Source organism: Onychomys torridus, chromosome 14 (genome assembly GCF_903995425.1).
Source record: "Onychomys torridus chromosome 14, mOncTor1.1, whole genome shotgun sequence".
Classification (NCBI taxonomy): Eukaryota; Metazoa; Chordata; class Mammalia; order Rodentia; family Cricetidae; genus Onychomys; species Onychomys torridus.
In genome coordinates, this window is record NC_050456.1 from 78,612,288 (window position 1) to 78,634,203 (window position 21,916).

The 21,916-nt window shown below is 50.4% G+C and overlaps 1 protein-coding gene across 4 annotated transcripts in view; it reads right to left on the reverse strand.

Moving 5' to 3' along the window:
• Window positions 1-14,694: 14,694 nt before the first annotated feature.
• Cdc42bpb (CDC42 binding protein kinase beta) overlaps window positions 14,695-21,916 on the reverse strand; it is a 96,348-nt gene continuing 89,126 nt past the window's right edge. For 2 of the 4 annotated variants that reach the window (XM_036206617.1, XM_036206619.1), the window contains 8 exons: window positions 21,263-21,862; window positions 18,522-18,619; window positions 18,354-18,438; window positions 18,097-18,214; window positions 17,862-17,991; window positions 17,321-17,426; window positions 17,159-17,229; window positions 14,695-14,892 (listed from right to left, as the gene is read on the reverse strand). In XM_036206617.1, the coding sequence (XP_036062510.1) occupies window positions 14,761-14,892; window positions 17,159-17,229; window positions 17,321-17,426; window positions 17,862-17,991; window positions 18,097-18,214; window positions 18,354-18,438; window positions 18,522-18,619; window positions 21,263-21,862 (1,340 nt within the window). In that variant the 3' untranslated portion in view covers window positions 14,695-14,760. The remainder of the gene's footprint in view (window positions 14,893-17,158; window positions 17,230-17,320; window positions 17,427-17,861; window positions 17,992-18,096; window positions 18,215-18,353; window positions 18,439-18,521; window positions 18,620-21,262; window positions 21,863-21,916) is intronic. The other 2 variants (XM_036206620.1, XM_036206618.1) reach the window with 1 other exon arrangement.

Here is a 21,916-nt window from a genome sequence, read left to right on the forward strand (position 1 = left end):
TGAAGTATATTATAGTTTTTAGAAAAACATTTCTTCTCTCTTATGACGCCTTTGATCCCAGCACTTGGGAGGCAGAGGCAGGGGGGATCTCTGTGAGTGTGAGGCCAGCCTGGGCTACATAGAGAGTTCCAGGACTGCCAGAGAGTTCCATAGAGAGGCTTTGTCTCAAAGAAACAAAACAAAAAAGAATTTAGTTTCATCAAATTTGGCTTGATTGTGTAAATGGAACAAAACCACAAAAACCAAAAACAACCACCACCCATGATTTACCATAGAAACCATTCAAGTTCCACTCTGGGGCAGGGAGGCAAATCTCCCCAGCTCTTGGGACACTGGGAAGCAGGATTCAGGGGACATGATTTAACCCACTCACTGAAGCAAGGACTCCAAGAGCAGGACTCGTGTATTGTTTGTAAATGTGCCGTCCTGACAGTACTAACAGGTTCCTGTTCACTTCGGCATAGAACAGTATTTTCATAAAAAGGGAGATTTAATTTTAGTGAATTTAAGTTAGAAGAATAAAAATAAAGGCTTCAGTGCTTGTTCACAGAAGTTGTTCTTACATGATTACCAACTCTAGGGGGCCTAAGGTTTTCCTGTGTTGGCACTCAGTGCAGAGTGCTTCCTGAAGTGAAGCCTTGTGTCCCAGCACTTAAAACAGTTTTTTAAAACTTAATATATAAAAAAAATTTCAGTAAAAAAACAAGCCTTGCATGAGGTATAGAACTATAAGCCCAGCACACAGTAGGCTGAGGCAGGAGGACTGCCAATTTTAGACATGCTTAGGCTGCATAGTAGGAACATATCTTAATGCAACAGAGTTGGAGACATGGTCAGCAGGTAACTACTGTTTTGCAGAGGACCAGAGTTGGGTTCCCAGCACCCACTTGGTGGCTCACAACCATCTCTAACTCCAGTTCCAAGGGATCTGATGCTCTCTTTTGGCCTCTGAGGGTACCTGCACACACATGGTGTACATACAGACAAGCAGGCACACACACATAAATAAAATCTTAAGCAGCAACAACAAAAAAACAGTGTTTTATAAACAGAACAGGTCACCTGGTGGTGGTGACAATGGCAGTGCACGCCTTTAATCCCAGCACTCGGGAGGCAGAGCCAGGTGGATCTCTATGAGTTCGAGGCCAGCCTGGTCTACAGAGTGAGTTCCAGGAAAGGCGCAAAAAGCTACACAGAGAAACTCTGTCTCAAAAAACCAGAAAAAAATTTTAATAAAATAAAATAAAACAAACAACCAGTTTCATGGATGCTCTGTGTGTGTTCATGTAATTCTTGCCTGTGGTGTTAGAGCCTCCTCAGCCGTGTGCGCCCAGCAGCTCTGAACTCTGGATGTACATGCACATGTGGAAGCCAGAGGTGGACCTTGGGCTCCTCTATCACGCTCCAACTTAGTCTTTTGAGACAAGGTCTCTTACTGAATCCAGAGCTCACTGATTGGGCTAGATGGGCCAGCAGCAAGCCCCGTTGATTTCCTGGCTTTGTCTCTCCAGTGCTGGGCACACACTACCATACCTGTGGCTTTTTTTTTTTTTTTTTTTTTTAAAGATTTTATTTTCAGCCGGGCGGTGGTGGCACACGCCTTTTTTAATCCCAGCACTTGGGAGGCAAAGCCAGGCAGATCTCTGTGAGTTTGAGGCCAGCCTGCTCTACAGAGCGAGATCCAGGACAGGAACCAAAACTACACAGAGAAACCTTGTCTCGGGGGAAAAAACAAAAAAAAAAACAAAAACAAAAACAAAAACAAAAACAAAACAAAACAAAAAAAACCAAAACAACAACAACAAAAAATTGTTTTCACTGTGTGTTTGTGTGTGTGTGTGAATGTGAGTGGAATATGTGTGTGGGTGACCATGGAAGTCAGAGGACATTCCTTGAAACTGGAGTTCTAGGCAGTTGTGAGCTGTCATGTGGGAACCAAACATAAGTCCCCTGCAAGAACAAGTCCTCCTACCGGTTTGAGCCGGCTCTCCAGCTGTCCCTCTGCACTGTAGCTTTCTGTGGTAAAGCCGGTCAGAGTTCTGAGTATTGCTGTTTTCTTGAGATTTAGCCCTGGCTGGCCTGGAACTTGCTATATAGACCAGGCTAGTCTCAGAGTCACAGAGCTCATCTGCCTCTGCCTCTCATGTTTTGGAATTAAAGGTGTATGCTACCATGTCTAGCCTGACATTTTAAATTTTGTTTAGTGATTTTTTTAATCAAATGATTTATTTTTTAGTTTATGTGAATATGTGGTTCCCTTCATGGATATATGTGCAGCATGTGTGGGTGGTGCCTGTGGCGGCCAGAAGAGGGTGTTTGATCTTCTGAACTAGCCTTGCAGGTGCATCTGATGTGGGGCTTGGGAACTGAACTCTGGTCCTCTGCAAGATCAGCAAGCATTCTTGACCCTGAGCCATGCTCCACCTCCTACTTCATTCATCTTGAAAGTGACCGGAACTCTGTACTGAGAGTACTTACGAAGGTTCCAGAACCTGATAGCCAACATTTCAGAACTGTGGGCGACAAGCTCATTAGAACAGCCACGGTTAGAATTTTTGATTTACCCAGGGGAGTCTTGGCCCTGGAGGAGATGGGAATGGAGGGGAGGGGCTGGGGAAAAGGTGGGGGCAGGGGCGGGAGGGGGGAGGACGGGAACCCATGGCTGATGTGTAAAATTAAAACACAAATATAATTAAAAAAATGCAAAAAAAAAAAAAAGAATTTTTGATTTAGTCACTGACAAGGGAGTTGGTTTTGATGGCATTTTTAATGAGTGGGCCCGAGGCATCACAGGAAGACAGTGTGGCAGTTTTCATCAGTAACATCTATGTGACTTAAAGAGCTCTTGATTGAAGCCTTTTGATGGCACACTTCCTATGTGATACAACACCCCAGGTTCACCTACTCAGCCAGGCAGCAGATGGGTGAGGCATCAGGGTGGGGGTGTCTTACGGGCCCAAATGTAAAATCAGAGTCCAAAAGACTTAATTACTGAGTCCCTCTGAAGGTGACTTGACCAGGTCTCTCTGCCCACACTAGATGTATCCAGGTAGAGCTAGGTGCTGTGGGATATCTTTCTGTATGCTGTGAATATGTGTTGCTCTCATTGGTTGATAAAATTGTGTTGGCCTATGGCAAGGCAGCTTAGAGGCAGGCAGAAAATCCAAGCAGCTGTACAGAGAGAAGGAAGGAGAGAGGGCAGAGATGCCAGCCACCACCATAGGAGCAGCAAGATGCCAGGAGACTGGTAACGCCACAACCGTGTGGTAACTTATAGATTGATAGAAATGGGTTAAGTTATAAGAGCTAGCTAGCAAGAAGCCTGCCATAGGCCATGCAATTGGTAATTAATAAAAGCCTCTGAATGATTATTTTATAAGCAGCTGAGGGACTGTGGGGCTGGGCAGAACTAGAGGACCTCGGGACTGCCAAGTCTGGTGGGACCAGAGACACCTTCCAGCTATAGCTGGGCACTGCCTGCGGGCACTGGAGTGTGCAGGAGGCCATGGGCCTATTCAAAAGCTTTAAGCAAAGGGAAGGTTTTGAAAGCAGCATTTAAGAATAAAGCTGGAAAGCTTCACAAGGACAGGGACAGTCTGGAGCTGAAGGTATCACTGGACAAACGTCCTTGAAGAAGTGGGTTGTGGGAGGCTGTGTTCTGAAGTTCCAGGATGTTCTTGGCAGGTGTGCTGCACAGGCATGGGATCTCCCCCTTCGTAACTCATATTCTTACTCATTTTTATTGTGGTTCTGGCTCCCAAAAAAGAATCCATCTTTCTATTTACAATTGTTATATACTCGTTGCTGTAAGGCAAAGCCCATACTTCCCCAAGGGAGGTTCTGAAGTGCACACTCACTTCTTGTGGAATATTATTTTACTTAGGTAAAGGTGTGCTCCATTTGTTTACACTGCAGAACATTACTCTAACTGTGTAAAGGTGTGCTCCATTTGTTTACACTGCAGAACATTACTCTAACTGTGTAAAGGTGTGCTCCATTTGTTTACACTGCAGAACATTACTCTGTGTAAAGGTGTGCTCCATTTGTTTACACTGCAGAACATTACTCTAACTGTGTAAACGTGTGCTCCATTTGTTTACACTGCAGAACATTATCTATGTAAAGGTGTGCTCCATTTGTTTACACTGCATAACATTACTCTAACTGTGTAAAGGTGTGCTCCATTTGTTTACACTGTAGAACATTACTCTGTGTAAAGGTGTGCTCCATTTGTTTACACTGCAGGACATTACTCTAACTGTGTAAAGGTGTGCTCCATTTGTTTACGCTGCAGAACATTACTCTAACTGTGTAAAGGTGTGCTCCATTTGTTTATGCTGCAGAACATTACTCTGTGTAAAGGTGTGCTCCATTTGTTTACACTGCAGGACATTATCTGTGTAAAGGTGTGCTCCATTTGTTTACACTGCAGAACATTACTCTATCTGTGTAAAGGTGTGCTCCATTTGTTTACACTGCAGGACATTACTCTAACTGTGTAAAGGTGTGCTCCATTTGTTTACACTGCAGGACATTACTCTATCTGTGTAAAGGTGTGCTCCATTTGTTTACACTGCATAACATTACTCTAACTGTGTAAAGTTGTGCTCCATTTGTTTACACTGCAGAACATTACTCTGTGTAAAGGTGTGCTCCATTTGTTTACACTGCAGGACATTACTCTATCTGTGTAAAGGTGTGCTCCATTTGTTTACACTGCAGAACATTACTCTATCTGTGTAAAGGTGTGCTCCATTTGTTTACACTGCAGGACATTACTCTAACTGTGTAAAGGTGTGCTCCATTTGTTTACACTGCAGAACATTACCCAGTGTAAAGGTGTGCTCCATCTGTTTACGCTGCAGAACATTACTCTATCTGTGTAAAGGTGTGCTCCATTTGTTTACACTGCAGGACATTACTCTATCTGTGTAAAGGTGTGCTCCATTTGTTTATGCTGCATTTGTTCAATGATGTAAAGATGTGTTACATCTGTTCCACCTTGCCTGCCTAAGGCACCTGATTGTTCTAGGAAAGAGCTGAACAGCCAATAGCTAGGCATGAAAAGTATAGGTGGGGCTAGGGGAGAGAGAGAGAGAGAGGAAGAGGAGGAGGAGGAGGAAGAGGAAGAGGAGAAGGAAGAGAGGAGGAGGAGGAAGAAGAGGAAGGAGGGACACTCCTAGGGCCCAAAGCCAGGCAGCTACCAGACAGACATACAGACAGCAGGAAAGTAAGGTATACAGAAAAAAAGGTAAAAAGGCCCAAGGCTAAATGTAGATAAAGATAAACAGATTAAAATAAGAGCTGAAATAAGGCTGATCATTCATTACCAATATTAAGTCTCTGTCATGATTTGGACCTGGTTGGTGGCCTAAGAGAAAACGCCTGGTACAGACACTGGGTAGCCAGAGCTGGAGTGGAAAGCCATTGGGCAGGTCATAGCACGTGTGTGCACAGATGCCAGGGCTCCTGACTGGGTATGTGCATCTTGAACAGTCAGCAACCGTTTCTTCATGTCATCAGGGCTTCTGAAACGCCACTGTCCCATCACAGCCTAGCTCCACCGAGACAGTTTATCTGTGGGTTTCATGTAAGTGAGATGCCTGTGGCACACTCTGTGGCACCCTTGTGGCTGTGACTCATCATTTACAATGCCACCACTATGCTAAGATGACTAGTACTTTGAAAAGTGGCTCATACTGGAGCGTTTTTTTCAGACCAGAGTGTCAAGCTTATGGTCATTCCTTTCTCAGTCCTCAGGCCTACCACGTACAGATGTCAGGGCTGGATCAGCCCACTCAGCCCAGCTGGTTCCTGGTTCCTGGCGTTCTGCTCCTTCAGCCACCAGCTCGGAAGGGCTCTGTGTCTTAAGCAGCCTACATGTCCCTATCTAAGCCCCTTCAGGTATGCTGGAGGACTGTGCTCCCCAGGAGGTTGTAGTTGATTTGCCCAAGAAATGGGAGGGGATCATATGACCCCACTCATGGGTAACAGTGGAGCTGTTTTTTGTTTTGTTGTGTTGTGTTTTGTTTTTCGAGACAGGGTTTCTCTGTGTAGCTTTGCTCCTTTCCTAGAACTCACTTGGTAGCCCAGGCTGGCCTTGAATTCACAGAGATATCTGCCTGCCTCTGCCTCCCGAGTGAGTGCTGGGATTAAAGGTGTGTGCCACCACCACCTGGCAATTTTTTTTTTTTTTTGAGCTGAGGATCGAACCCAGGGCCTTGCTAGGCAAGCACACTCTACCACTGAGCTAAATCCCCAACGCTTGCTTTCTGTCTTTTTTTTTTTTTTTTTTTTTAAGATTTATTTATTATGTACACAGTGTTCTGTCTGCATGTATGCAGGCCAGAAGAGGGCACCAGATCATTACAGATAGCTGTGAGCCAGAATTGAACTCAGGACCTCTGGAAGAGCAAGCAGACAGTGCTCTTAACCTCTGAGCCATCTCTCCAGCCTGGAGCTGATGTTCTAAACCCACCTTGCCTCCTTGACTGCTGTCTGAGGCCCAGGGAGGCCTGGGTCTGCAGGGCTGTGCTGGCTGAGAGCTGCTGCTGGTGTGGGTGTGGATGGAGCGCTGCCTTCCAAGCTCCAACCCTGCCCATCACTCAGTGGCTTGGTGGCTGTGTGCCTAAACAGGGCCAATGAGAGGAAGGGGAGGACCCAGGGGCCCTATGAAGTACCCAAGCCTGGGGCATGGGCCTCCCCAGCCCTGAATGGTGAAGCTGTTACCTTCTTCTGTGCTTGGCTTTGGCCTTCTGTCTTTCCTGGAATTTTTTTTTTTTTTTTTCCCCAGCCAGGGAATAAGCTTGGAGATCCCAGCAATGCACCCCTGTTAGATTTTTCAGGGCACTTATACTGGATTGGGGAGCAATCTACTCAAGATTGTATTCCAGACTGTAGATCCTGGCAGAGGACTTGGAGGTGGCCTCAACTATCAGGCACTCTGGGGGCCCCTTCTGAGACCCCTGTACCAAGACTAGCATGGTGAGAAACCCCAGTTAGCTCCATGAGGAGAGTAGGGCGCTCAGGCTCTGAGGTAGAGAGCTTTGATCTTTTCTGGCTGGAAGGAGTTTTCGCCTCAAGAACCAGGGTGGAAGCCACCTTTCCTAAGATAGGGCAAACTGAGGAACTGATACTTGCTGGGGGGAAGGGGGGCTCAGGCGAGGGCAGATGGCCACTTGACACAGCTGGGCAAGGTTCACGGGGAAGGTCATTCTTCTGCTCCATTGCTTCCTCACCGCACTTGGCTTGTGGGCCTACAGGCTGTGAGTAGCTAAGGGCAGGCACCTGGGGACGAAGACCCGCTCAGCTTTCCCTAATGTTTCTTTGTTGTTGTTTCAAGACAGGGTTTCTCTGTGTAGTTTTGGTGCCTTTCCTGGAACTCACTTGGTAGCCCAGGCTGGCCTCGAACTCACTGAGATCCATCTGGCTCTGCCTCCCGAGTGCTGGAATTAAAGGCGTGCACCACCACTGCCCCGGCTTCCCTAATCTTTTCTTGAGACAATCTAGCACACAGGGAAAAACCTGACCTCTTGACGTGTTTTCCATTATAGATGGGAAAAAAGTGATCCCAGGCTTGCCTTGAGTTTGAAGTGAGGCATGCCACCTCAAGGCGGCTTTGCGTGGGCTGGGAGGGAGGGGCTTTCGCTATCGGAAAACTTTGCTGGGTGGGGGCTGGCATGGCTCACAGGCTTTGGCTGTGTCTGGAACTATATGGCTGCCAGAAACTTGTCCTTTCTCCCCCTCGGAGCTCCCTAGAGAAGAGGTAAGAATGTTTGATGTGAGCCCAGGCTTGTGTCCCGCACGTGTGTGTGTGTGTGTGTGTGTGTGTGTGTGTGTGTGTGTGTGTGTAGAGTGCTCGGCTTGCCTCAGCATGCAGGAGACTCAGGTTCCATCCCCAGCACTGCAAGCCAGTCCTCGGAGAAAATGTTCACTGGTCTCCAACAGGGACAAAGGGAACTGAGAGCTTTCCCAGCCATGTGGCACTAGGATGGCCTGGGAGGCTTTTGACTTTGCAACAGCCAGGGCTGGGTGCTAGAGAAGCTGCTGCCAGGAACCCCTGGAGAGAACCGAGGCTCTGCCTGCCAGGGTGGGAGGCAGAGAGCAGGGCCCAGCTGAACCTGGATGCCAGCTCTGCCTGCCAGCAGCCACACCTGTTTTGTCTACTTGAGATGGAAGTCATCGCTCCTGGCTTGGGGTTCTGGCCTGTCCCACTTTGTTTTTATTTTCCGGTTGCTGCGACATGAACAGACTGAGGAAAACGCGTTCCACACTCTCTAGAATACAGGTCCATGTGCTAAATTATTTACTGAGTGCTTATCAAGCTTACAGATCATAAATTTGAAAAGGGTGTCAAAAGGCCTGTTTACCTCAGAGATTTTTGTGAATGGTGGTTAATTCATTATGATCACAGGGTACTGAAGAGTCATATAGGGCAGATATTACAGTCTCCCTCTTTTCTTTCTCTTCAAAAATATTTAATTTTGCTGGGCGGTGGTGGCGCACACCTTTAATCCCAGCATTCGGGAGGCAGAGGTAGGCAGATCTCTGAGTTCGAGGCCAACCTGGGCTACCAAGTGAGTTCCAGGAAAGGCGCAAAGCTACATAGAGAAACCCTGTCTCAAAAAACAAAAACAAAAACAATTTAATTTTTTGAGATAATTGTATTATTTCCCCCTTTCCTGTCTCCCCCCATGTACCCCCATCCTTTGCTCTTTCTCAAATTCATGGCCTTTTTAATTATTGTTACACACAAGTGTGTGTACATGTGTGCACATGTGTATTCCTAAATGCGTAAATACACCTTATTCAGTCTGTATGCTACTTGCCTTGTCTTCAGGGCCGAACATTCGGGATGGGACAGTCACTTGGTGCGCTCTTCCCTGGGGAAGACTTCTCCTACATTCACCATTCCTTAGTTGCCTGCAGTATTTTGTCTCAGGTTGAGGCCTCCTGAGCTCCACAACCCAAACATGCCCCGCCCCAGCATCCACGTTAGCATGTCTATGGAGACATTACAGAAAGCCATAGCCAATCAAAAGCCACAGCTGGGCAGTTAGGGAGCCCAGTCCCAATGGACAAATTTACAACACGACTGTTGTCCTAAGGCTCTGGGATCACTGGGAAGGAGAGGCAGGAAGACTCTGAAAGCCAAAAGTGTAGGGAGTATGCTGTGATTGTGTCCCCTCGAAATGTCCGAAGCTGCACCCAGGTAGTCTCACCAACATGACCTAAAAGGACCGCCCTCTCTCCTTTCATGGTAGATGATGAGGAACTAGAGGACGTAGGGATGCCCACGTTGTTAAAATCACCAGAAGACACATCCAGCAACGGTGGTTCTCACCTTTAATCCCAGCGGTCAGGAGACAGGCAGGCGATTTGAGTTCAAGGTCAGCTTGGTCTGCAGAGTGAGTTCCAGGACGGCCAGGGCTACACAGTGAAACCTTAGCTCAAAAAACAAAACAAGGGAGCTGGAGAGACTGCTCAGAGATTAAGAGCACCGGCTGCTCTTCCAGAGGTTCTGAGTTCAATTCTCAACAACCACATGGTGGCTCACAACCATCTGGAATGAGATCTGGTGCCCCTCTTCTGGCCTTCAGGCATACATGCAGGCAGAACATAATAATAATCTTTAAAAAAAAAAAATCAAAGAACCCCCAAAGACTCTCGAGCTGAAGAAAAGATCTAGAAGATGTTCCAGTACACCCTTTGTCCACAAATGCATGGTCGTTCCCAAAGGCTCCCCTAGGCTGTGTCTTTATGCACTAGGATCTCTGATCCACGGCCGTAAAAAGGGAAGAATTGGTACTTTTCTGTATATGGGTTTCATCTCTAATGGAGATACAGAGCCTGTGAAAACCAGCAGAACGCCTGCACTGCCAAGCCTGGCGTAGGCCAGCGCTCAGCGGACTGCTTCTTGCTGGATAAAGCTGAAGAGGCTGTTGGCTGTTCCTGTACTTCAGGATTTCTGCCAAGTGTCGACAAGGGAAGGACCTTTAGGAAGGTCCCCAGAGGCAGCAGAGGCTTCGAGATGTGGCAGAAACAAAAAGGGGCTAGGTTCCGGGGCTCTGAAGTCAGACATGTTCTGAGCCCCTGGGATGACTCTCCTACGTTCTGGCTCCTGCTCCGTCTCACCACGCCCTTGACCTGTGCCCGGTGACTGTGGCCGGGGTCACTGTGGAGGGCACTGTTAGGCTGGTGTCCAGCAGCAGCCTTGCAGATGTTCCCCAGTTGCGCTGTGGACTCTTCTGTTCTGATGATCCTTGGCAGTATGGCCACTTTTTCATCTGTTAGGTCCCCTGCCCCGCACGGGTGGTGGTGAGGAGTTGTTCTCTCAGACTACTCCTGTGTTTCAGGGGCTACTTGTTGTAGCCTTGGTAGCGAGGTGTAAAGGAAGGTGGCTCTGACCAGCCAGTTCCTGGTGAAAAGCTAGCCGAGTAGCAGCAGCCCGAATGCAGGCCTGTGTGTTGCCTGTGTCTGAAAGCTTGCTGGCCGGGTCTAAGGGACTCGTGAGCGCAGACGCTAGCCGAGGGGCCAAGGCACGGAGGTGGTTCCCCAAAGACCTCCAGACTGCTCATTCTGGACCAGAGAGGAATGTGATGGGAACTGGAGACAAAGCTGTGAGGAAGACCCAACCCTGCCTGGCAGCTGGGGCTGGCGATGGGCTGGCGCTCCTGTTTCTGTGGAGTTTCTGCAAGTGGCTAACACCTGAGCATTTAATTGTTGGGTGGCTGATCCCAGAATGAGAAAGATGCCTAATTCTAGACTCACGGGTGACTCTGCCTTGGCTGTTTGTATGACCCACTGGTGGGCTGAAGGTAACGGCAACCTGTCTGCATCTGGCTCCTGCTCCAGCTCTGTGAACTCCAGCGATGACTTCCTGATCACTGGACACACCCTAACAGTGAGTTTTGGGACCATGTGAGGATGGAACACAGCCAGCTCCATTGTGTAGCATGTGCGGAGGGAACCTGGTGAATGGGCTCTGGTCCCTCTGAGCTCATGGGGCTTAAAGGGGAAGTGTTTGAGTGGTGACATCAAATGTCCTGGGCAGCTGTAAGGACCTGAACCCTGGTCCCTGTGGGGAAGAACAGCGCGTGACTCAAGAGGGAACCATGACATGGTGGGGACTAGGCCACGGGCAAGTGCAGAAACCCCACTACGCTCGTGCTGTTATCTCAAAAACTCCACAGCACCTCGGTCCTGCCTGCTCCTCACACTCAAGACCAAAGGCAAGGTTACAGCTGATGGCTCTGTGCTGTATGAGATGTTCTTGTGTTTTCAGTAAGGTTTACCAGGGAACTTACCAAGAGCACCATGGTTTAACAGCTTCGTGTATATGTGGAGCAGGAATTCTGATTGATCTTAACAATAAAACCTGAAGTCAGATATCAGGGTGAAAGCTGGAAGATCAGAGAAGCAGAGCCACCACAGAGACCTTTTGTAGCTGAAAGTTTTCCTGTGTTCCGCCTGGGCCGCAGCCGCAGCCGCACAGAACCAAATCAACATATGCCTTATATTATTTTTAAACTATGGCCATGGTATGCTTCTTGCTCACTAGCTCGCTCTTCTATCTTAAATTAACCCATTCCTATAAATCTATACTTTGCCACGTGGCTTGTGGCTTACCGGTGTCTTTACATCTTGCTTCTCCTGGCTGGTTAGCAGCATGTCCTTCTTTTTCCTTCGCCTTTCTCTAGTTAGTTATTCGGCTTCACCATTGACCATTGGCCAAACAGCCTTACTTATCAACCAATCAGAGCAACACATATTCATAGCTTACAGAACAACACCACCCATCAACTTTTTTTTGGAGCTGAGGATCGAACCCAGGGTCTTGCGCTTGCTAAGGTGGGGTTACAAAGCAGTCTTCAAGCCAGACAACTGCCATGATGCCAGCTGAGATCAGTATGGTGGGCTTTGTTGATTTGCTGATGTTATTCTCATGTGAGATGGCTGGCTGTTTTCAAAAAGAACAATATGCTGGCTGGTTTTATGTTAATTTGACACAAGCTTGAGTCATCTGAAAGGAGGGAGCCTCAATTGAGAAAATGCCTCCATGAGATCAGGATGTAGGCAAGCAGGTGGGACATTTTCTTAACTAGTGATGGGGGAGAGCCCAGCCCATTGTGGGTGGGGCCATCCCTGGGCTGGCGGTCCTGGGTTCTACAAGAAAGCAGGCTGAGCAAGGCATGGGGAGCAAGCCAGTAAACAGCATCCCTCCATGGCCTCTGCATCAGCTCCTGCTTCCAGATTCCTGCCATATTTAAGTGACTGTCCTGACTTCCTTCAGTGACAAACAGTGATTCAGAAGTTGAGTCAGATAAACCCTTTCCTCCCCGGGGATCTTGCTTTGGTTATAGTATCACAATAGTAAACTAAGACAAGAAAGCAAGCTTAAGCAGGTTACAAAGGTCTGATCAAGTTACACAAGGCAAGTAAAAAACCAATATTTAGTACACTGATGTCAAACCTCTCCTTAGACAGATGGGATTTTTGGTCTGTTCTTCCTAGCAATTATAAGGACTGACTTAACAAGTCTAATCTAAGTCTATTTAAGTGCTTGATTTTTGCCTAAACTTTATCTAAACATTGCTCAGTTGTTAAAAAATAAAGGTGTAACTGATGTTCTGGGTGTCCAATAACCACACTTGGAGGTCTACACCAGTGTGGTCAGAGGAATTAAAAGGGAGATTTAACCCTTGCCCTCCAAGGTCACCTGTTCTCTTGTTCAGGATGGCTGTGGAGACTCCAGCTGGTAAATTTTCACTAGGGTCAATACAGAAACAGGAGGGTCAATACAGAGGGATAATTTCCTCTCTGCTCCCAAGAGAAGCCATGGCCAAGCAAGGCCTTTGACTTAACCTCACATGGATGTAACTACTACCAAAAAGCAGGGCAGGAACCCAGAGGCAGGAGCTGCTGTGGAGGCCAAAGAGGGGTCCTGCTTACTGGCTTGCTCCATCTGGCTTCTTCACCCTGTCCCCCACCCCCCAAGACATGTTCTCTCTATGTAGCCCTGGCTGTCTTGGAAATGGATTTGTAGATCAGGCTGGCCTTGAACTCACAGAGATCCACCTGCCTCTGCCTCCTGAGTGCTGGGTTTAAAGGCCTGTGCCACTGTGGTCCAGTTTTCTAACAGAACCCGGGGCTGGCCCCTCCTATTCTGAAACTGCTACCTTTGATTTTCTGGGGCTGGGTCATGTTTTCCAAATGTTTAATTCTTGATGTGTGTCTGTACCAGGGAAGGAGCTCCTAGACGAGCAGCTGGCCCCTGCAGCTAACCTCGTGCCTAGTTAGGGTGGGCTCTTAGTGTCCTCACGTACCAAGCCTTACAGGAGGCCCCAGTGGCCACTCTGTCCTCAGGAATGCTGACTCGTGGGAGGTCCTGCCGGCCAGGCCACCTGCAGCAAGCCTCCCTTACCGGATTGTACACTGCTTTGCTGGGGCTCACAACACACTGTCCTTGAAGGCTGCCACCTCTGCCTTGCTGCTCACGCTGAAAGGCAAACTCCCTGGGTAGAGGCTTCTTAGGGTCTCGTGAGCCTGGTGAAAGCGTGTGAGTGGATCGCCCCTCCTACCCTGCATCTGACTTGCCTGCCACGGCACAGGTAACATGCCATCTCATGCTGTGGATACAAGTGCCTGGAGAGATGCACCTGTGGGCACCGTGGGCGACCTCACACTCAGACAAGCCACTGGGAACTGTAAAACTGCTGTCTTTTGCTTTATTGACAGGTAATTGTTCAAAAATGTTCTCACAATTCAATAATTACAAAGACTCAGACTTAACATTAAAAAAGTAAAAACCAGAACCCCCAGCAGGTGCCTGCCCCAGCACAGAGCCGGGGAGGGTGGACGGGGCAGGCAGGTGCTGGGTGTGACACACAGGCATGGCCAGCCGTGCCACGACCCTCAGTGCCAACTCGGCCAAGTGTACATCCTGAACAGCGTCACCAAGCACGCCAATAGGAAAGGGAAGCCTGCCCCCAAAGAGGACAAGACGTGCCTGCTGCCAGTTATCACACACAAGCCTTCATGGGCTGGCTGCAGGCCTGATCACTCAACACAGGGAGGGAGGAGGTCGGATACATATGGCGTGCCCGGGCCTGCGCTGTGGGCCGATGTGCAGGAGTGCCGGGCGACTCTATGTGACTGACTGGGCTCTTAAGCACAGAGGCTCCATGCAGGGGGAGGGGAGAGGGAGGGGATGTCCCAGGGCCTGCGGCATGGCTTCCCAGGCTCCAGCCTCCTCTGAGCTCAGCAGGCCCTGGGCTTGCCAGCCCCATGTGTGCTGGGCTGCAGCAGCCAAGCATGGACAAACACGGACACAGGCGGTCAGGACTGCTGCAGCTGTGTCGGGGTGAAATGAGCCAGAGCCCCAACCTGGCCTCTGCCTCCTCAACACTGGGGTGACATACAACTTTCATCTTCTCAGGTCCTTGAGACATTTCAGGAGCAAGGGAAGGGCTTGAGGCCGCAGACGCCCATGGGTCAGGGCTGGGTGGTCCTGGTGGGAGAGGTGAGTGGTGGTCCTTCATGTGCAAACGGAACAGTGTTGCCTTACGGCTGTGCAGACGAACACATCTGGTCGATCGCCACCAACAACGTGGCACAACTGCTAATTCCAATAAAGATTATTTCCTCTATCTACACACTGATTCTACATTTCCTTGGACAACACTGGAGGGTCAGCTCAGTCTTGGCACTGATGTTGGGGCCCTCTGGGCTCCCTGGCCCCACGCTGCTATGCTGGCCTCCTCAGGCGTCATAGGCTGGCTGTTCCAGGCCTTCCATAGGGAGCTGGCTCCGATGGGGTGAGTTGGGGCTCGGAGGGCCGCTAGGGTTGGAGCTATTGGATGGAGTTGAGTGTTTGGTGGAATCCGAGTCAGGCTGCCGATACAAAGAGAGACACATGAGAGGCAGGCAGTGCTCTTGGCCCTGGCATGACTGCACACGCAGTAGATAGCCCCTTCAGGGCCTTAACTTCGAAGGTGAAGAAGGACATCATCCACTGGCCCCTGCGCTAGGAAGTGACTGCAGGAAGAAGCCTGGAGCCAAAAAGACACTAGGAATAAACAGACGGGAACTTCATCGGGGTCAAAGCCTGCCATAAAAGCCTACAGATCCCATATTCAAGAGAAAGCGCTTCCCTGAGGGCCGGGACAAGAATGACCTGCTACTTTCCTGCACTAGAAGAGGACATGAGACTATTTACAGGTGACACGATTCTGCACACATCAAGAATAAACCAGAACAGCAAGTGAATTCAGCAGGCTCTGGGTTCAGTATCACCATCCAAAACTCGGCTGCATTTCTACATACAGCAGACAACATGAAAACCAGACAATTCAAGTCACAGTGGCATTGAAACACTTACAAACCACCACTTTGAGTAGCTGGAGAGATGGCTCAGCAGTTCAGAGTATAAACTGCTCAGCACAGGACCCAAGTTCGGTTCCCAGCACCCATGAAGCAGCTCAGGTCCCTAACTCCACCTCTGGTGGGTCTGGCCTGTGCTAGCAACCACCACACACACATAATAAAGGAGATTCAGAAAAACCCAATATTCACAGACTGAAATATAACCAAGATGATATCAATCCCCAAAGTGGCCTACAGACTCGATGTGATCTTCTGAAATTTCAATGGTCTTCTGCAGAAATGAAAGAAAACCTGGGCTTGGTGACTCTGGCCTATAATCCCAGTTTCTTGGGATGCTGAAGAGAAAGGGTCACAAGTTCAAGGTCTGTACATCCATCCATACACATAAATAAAAACAAAACCACGAGACAAGACTGGCTTCAGTGGAGAGACAGGGCATCACCCAGCATGCTTGGGTTGAGAAGAGGGAAGGAGGTCCCTTTTGCAGCCTGCACTGGAGAAGATGGCCAGTGTGGTGAGTAAGCCTCAGGGTTGTAAGCGAGCAGAAGAACGGCCATGTCAATTACTATTTGTATGCTGGTGGCCGTGGGTGACAGGCCAGCTCCTGTTTCCAGAAAGACCTAAGTCTTGAACCTCAGTGCTAAATGCTGGGTAAGTCCTATCTCATCCATTTCTTACCCCATTCCAAAGGGGAAACTGAGGCAGGGGCCACTGTCACCTTCAAGTGCATGGGAGTGTTGCTACTCACACCCTCAGAAGTGTTCTAGAAGGGAAGGAGCACAGGTGACCAGAGAAAACCCCCCAGGATGAGACACACACAGACAGGAAAGCCAGGTGTGGTGGCACATGCAGAGGAATCAGGAGTACAGAGCCTGGTGGGGCAATGGACTGAGAGCCTGTCAGAAAGAGCAAAGACAGGCTCATGTGGTGGCCACACCTTTCCTCCATCAGCACTCAGGAGGCGAGGCTGGCAGAGCTCAGGGAACTCGAGGCTTGCTCAACATTGTGAGTTCCAGGCCAGACCCGGCTATATAGAGAGACCCTGCACAAAAGCACCAAACCCTTCCATAGCTTGGTTTTGAGAGGAGAGTCCAGGAGTCAGGGAGGTAGTGCAGGCCTGTAACTCCAGAGCCTGGGAAAAAAATGGCAATACAGGATGCTGAGCTGGCCCCTACCTCAGGGACATTCTGTTAGGCATGACCACCTGCGTAGCAGGACATGAAACTCACAACCACACCCCAAGATGTAGGGTTTACTCCTGGAGAACCAGGAGTTCAAGGTCAACCTCAACTACATAGTAAGCTTGAAGCTAGTCCGGGCTACACTGGTGTGTACACAGGTACACACAAACACTCTCTCACACACACACAAACAAAAACACTTACACACAAAAAATTTCAGAGAACAGAGAGGTTCAAAGGAGAGGCACCTCCGGCAGGAACTCGCTCAACTCCACAGGAGAGCCTCATGCCTAGGTGGGGTATGTACCTGGTGACCCCACAACCTTGGCCACACTACTGTAGGTGGACCTGTGACTCACGACAGGCAGCTGCCCATCCTGGGCTGCCCAGTGTTGCCAGGGTCTCTGTGCTCAGAGCACTGCATTCCAGGGAGTGCAGAGCTCCAGAAGGGTTCAAGATTGCGCTCCCCTCTGTACGGTGTCTTCCTTGTCCCAGTTCTCAGCCACCTGGCCCTGGGGTCACAGGTACACAAGAACTGCTGTTTCCACTTTGCCGGCCCTGTGTGCCCATCATCTGTGCTGGAGAACACATACCTCTCTGTCAAAGTCCTGGTCAGGATCAGACATGCTCCTCAGAGGCACGGTCACTCCAGGTTCAGACCCACCTGTGGACAAGGACACCTTTGACCTCAGGGAGAGGCCAAGAGAAAGATGGAGAGTGGAGTTCCTGCCCCAGCCCCTATCTCGCCTTGGTACCTGATGAGGGCCATGAGATGTAGGGCTTGCTCCTGGACGGGGGATGCCGAGGAGGGCCTGGAGGGGCAGGGCCTTGCTTCTCCTCCTGGGCAGTGGGTGCAGCATTCTGGGGGAAGAGCAGGACAGCTGAGTGGTCTGTGACTATGACAAGGAGCACAGTGGGGCTGCCACAATGAGATGGTAATCAACAGGCCAGCTGTAGGTCCCTAGACATGGCTTCTGATCAGTTAGAGCTAAGAATGGAAGACAGCACCACTGTACCATGATGCCTGAGCTAAGAGTCAGCAATGGCAACTGCAGAAAAATTCTGCAGAAAACGCTGTTTAAAATGAAGATGCATAAACTGTTATCTCACACAAAGGAGCTAGTAAACCTTGTCTTGAGGGCAGTTTCCTAAGGGACACGAGTGTACACAGGGAGGTCCAGGAATGGCCCAGACAGTGCTGCGGAGGGTTTCACAGGCCAGCACAGCACACTGGGGCAGGACAGTCTGCCAGGCACTATCTGCACAGCAGTGAATGGAGCCCATGCCTACACCTGCCTGAGCACGCACCAGAGGCAGGTCCATGAGCACCTGCATCCCATCTCCGGGGCCCATGTGAGCCACGTGGTTAAAGTTGGTCGGGTTGGATATCATTTTGGATCTCAATTCTGGGTCTCTGAGCATCTCTCTGCAAAAAGGAAACATTTGGGATTCAGGAACTTAGAAGCGTCCTCCAGGCCTTCACTGCACACTCAAGGGGCCCCAGGGGCCGGAGCAGGAGGACCCGCCTCACCGCCGCTGCTGTAGCCTTTCCTCCTCGGGAACCTTGAACACGAAGCGCCGCTTGCTCCGAGTCCGCAGCATCTGCTTCTTGCTGTTGTCCGAGGTGTCGGGCACATTGAGGACCGTTCCTGCAGGGAAGCAGTCACTAGGTTGCTGCATGGAGGGGCAGCCACACATGCCAAAAATGATCCATCAGACCAAACAGCAGGTCGGGGATAGACATGGCTGCGTCCATCTGAGGCCCCTCCCACCTGCGGGGAAGCTCACCTGAGAACTTGTTCTTGAAGTAGATGAGGCGCGGGGGCTCACAGCCAAGCAGGTTGAGGGTGCCATCGGAGTTCAAAGGTCGTATCTGTGCAGGAGATACATCGTGTGTGTGGCAGCAGAGGGGCACACACAGAGGGGCAGCTGCTCTGGAGGCCACCATGCTCTTACCCTCCTCAGGCCGATGGTCTGCACCCACTCCATGGTGCGCACGTCGAAGACATCCACTCCGTACTCACTGTACACTGTGACATGGGAGGGGCTACAACCTGGGGCAGACGAAGCAGAGCAAGTAAGCCAGAGCTCCACCCTTGCCTGCCCTCCTAGGCCACTGTGGCCGTGGCGAGGTGCAGGCGCATGCGCTGCCTGTGGTGGAGCTCAGAGGCCTTCTACTCTTCCACAACTAGGGAGAGTTTTCCACAGCACAGCAAGATGTTAAATTTGATTTAGAGAGTTCACCTCCTCAGCTCGGCTCTCCTAAGAAGTGGGCTTGGCGGGGCTCAAGCCTGTTAAGAACGGGCAGGGACCACATTACCAGACAAACTCTCCATTTTTTCTTTCTTGTACATGCATAGGTGTTTTACCTGCATGTGCATCTGTGCACCATGTACACGCAGGCCCGAGAAGACAAGTAAAAGGGGCCACATCCCATGGAACTGCACTGACAGACAGCTGGGAGCTAACTTGTGGGTGCTGGGAACTGAGCCCCAGTTCCTAGGAGGGCAGCCAGTGCTCTTAACCACTGAGCTACCTCTCCAGTCTTCTAAAATGATGGAAAGAAGCTAGGCCTCTGGGTGAGTATTCTGAAGACTACACTAACTGCTTTGCTCTGGGCATGACTTAAAGCTGTGTGCATTTCACAGCAAGGGACACTGTGACTATCGTGCAGGGCAGGGCCTTACTCTAGTGATCTGCTCAGAACACACTCAAATGAGGACTAGCATGTTGGGATGGTGCCCTCTCCTCTCCCAGCACTCTTGAGAAATGCTGTCTGTTAGGTTCTGACAACTGGTCCGCAACAGATACATGCCCAGCACCCTCTGCCCCCATGAGCTTGAGGTTGAAGGAGACACCCTCATGTTTAGGACATAACAAAGCCCACCTGAACGGCCTGCCAGACACAAGGAGTGGAGATCTACTTCTCCTCAGCTATGCTGCTGCACATGGCCCAGCCGCCACCAGGAAGCTGCAGTGTCCTTTATGGAAATGCAGAGTAATGGAGTAGGTGCACCTCGATCCCAGGCTGAGTGCTGGAGCACCTCTGCACACAGCTGGAGTAATGAGGCTGTAAGCACTCACTGGGAATGTGCTCTAGGAGCTACATTATGGCTCTGCCTGATTCCAGTCAGCTGCAGTCAGCCTAGATGAGGTAAGATGCTGGAACCAGCCACTACACCTGTCCAGCAGCAGTTTCAGACACACACACACACACACACACACAGACAGACAGATAGACAGACACACACACACACACACACACACACACACACACACACACACACACGCACATATGAGTGTGCACACATGAGCTGTTTTTGAATGTCATGTGCAGAGGCTGGCCCTCAATTACCTCTAAGATGAAAACCCCCGACATGGGAATGGTGGGCAAGTGCTCTTTCTTACGTGCTGAATGTATGGGACTTCACTGCTGATTTGTCAACAAAGGGCGATGTTCCAACTGAAAAGTTTGAAGAAAACAGACACTAAAGAGCACCCGGGAGGCTCTGTGCTCCAGAGCAGGGCAGACCTGCAGGCTGAGGAGCCTCTGCACCTGTCTCCTGAGACAGGGCGAGGAGGTACCACAGACACTGACGCAGACAGGCTCTCAACAAGAACTTCTCCACCCTCAAGTTCCTTAACTTCTTCCAGCTCTAAAGCTGACCTGGAATCTGCTACACATGGGGCTGAGAAGGAAGACCCATGAAGGTGGAAAGGCAGGCCCACTGCGCGTCCATGCTAGCTTTCCGTGCCCAAGATTGGAATGACACTGCACTCAGGGACCTGAGCAACTGTGAAGGAAAATGAAATCTAGAAGTAAGGAGCGTAGGGCAGAGTGCTGCACGGGCTGCTTGTGAAGGGACAGGAAAGAGGGATGGCCAGGCTGGCCTTCCTGCTGTGCTGTTCCAGCCTCCTGGGTGAGAAGGGTCTGTCAGTGCCACAATGCACAGACTGGTCATCAGCCATGACGGCCCTGGTGTCGAGCTCGGCCAGACCAGCGAGGAGGCTGCCTTGCCGTTTGCGTTGCCCACCATCAAGGAAACATGACACTCCTTCCTATCCCACAACCCAGAGGCTCCAGGCCAAAACCAGTCTGAATCTTGCTGGCCGCAGTCTTCACTGCTTGCTGCTGACCTCAATTCTGACAGCTGGGCAGGGTAGGAGGCTAATGCCTCCCAAAGCAATGGAGTGCCTCGCTCGCCAGCCTTACAGCTTCTCAAGCAAAGCAGGGTGTTCTGGCCTCTGCACAGCACCCGCTCACACACACAGTTAGTGCATTACAGACCAATAGGCTCTGGTCTACAAGGGCGCGATCTGACACTGGAGTTAAGTCTCCTGGTGACCAAATCCCTTTAGCTCTATACTGCCCTGTGAATTAATCTATTACAGGAAATGCCTTTTAAAGGAGACTCCAGGTCCCTTTCCTATTCACTGTGCCTTTCTGCCCAGGAGGCCACCTGCTGGCCACACTGGAGAACAAGCGGGGTGCTCGCTCGCTCACTCGCTCGGGAGGGGGCTGTGGGCCAGCAGCAGCACCTGGCCTGCACATGGCCGCCTCTGGATCACCCGGGTTGCTCTGCTCCTCAGCTCTCAGCTCGGGGACCGGGAGACAAACCAAAGCAAACAGAACACATGCCGACTGTCTGTATGAGAAGCAGCAACAGAGATATGGCAACAGAAAAACATATACATACTACAGGCGACAGGAGCCGCAGGCCACATGAGCTCCTGCATGCGTGACCTCCGGCCTTGAGGGTCCACGTACAGTCCCATGTGGCTGAAGCAAAGCAGGTACTCCTCACTTTTGAGCTCCACAGCACAAAGGGCATCGAAAGACTGCTGCGAGAGGAACGCAAGCGAGGGGTCAGCGGGATTTACCAGGTCTAGAGGCGGCCCGTCCCCCTGGATGCTCAACAGAGAGAATCCAGAAGGGTAGCCAACACAGAGCCTGTCCTTGAACACGGCCATCCACTGCACGTGTCCTGGTGCCACCACCTCGCTGAACTTCCTGTGGAAAGGCTTAGTTCTCTGAATCTCATAGCAAAGGATCTGTCGCTTCACGGCGACAAACAGGCAGGTGGATGAACTCTTCCTCAGGGTCCCTGTTGCTATGAGTTGGCAGCCTTTCGTTTCTGGAAGCTTGATATCAAAGTTGCTTGCTTCCGCTCCGTCAAAGGAGGACCAGGGGCAGAGGTGCACATGGTGGTTCCGGCCACAGAGGAGGATGACGATCTTCTCCTTGGGCGCCAGTTCGATTTGGTACACCTTCTTGCAGTCAGCAGCGCGGACGATCACTGTGGCCAGAGGATGCAGGTGACTTGCTCTGGCTGACATGGCCCCTTGGGTCC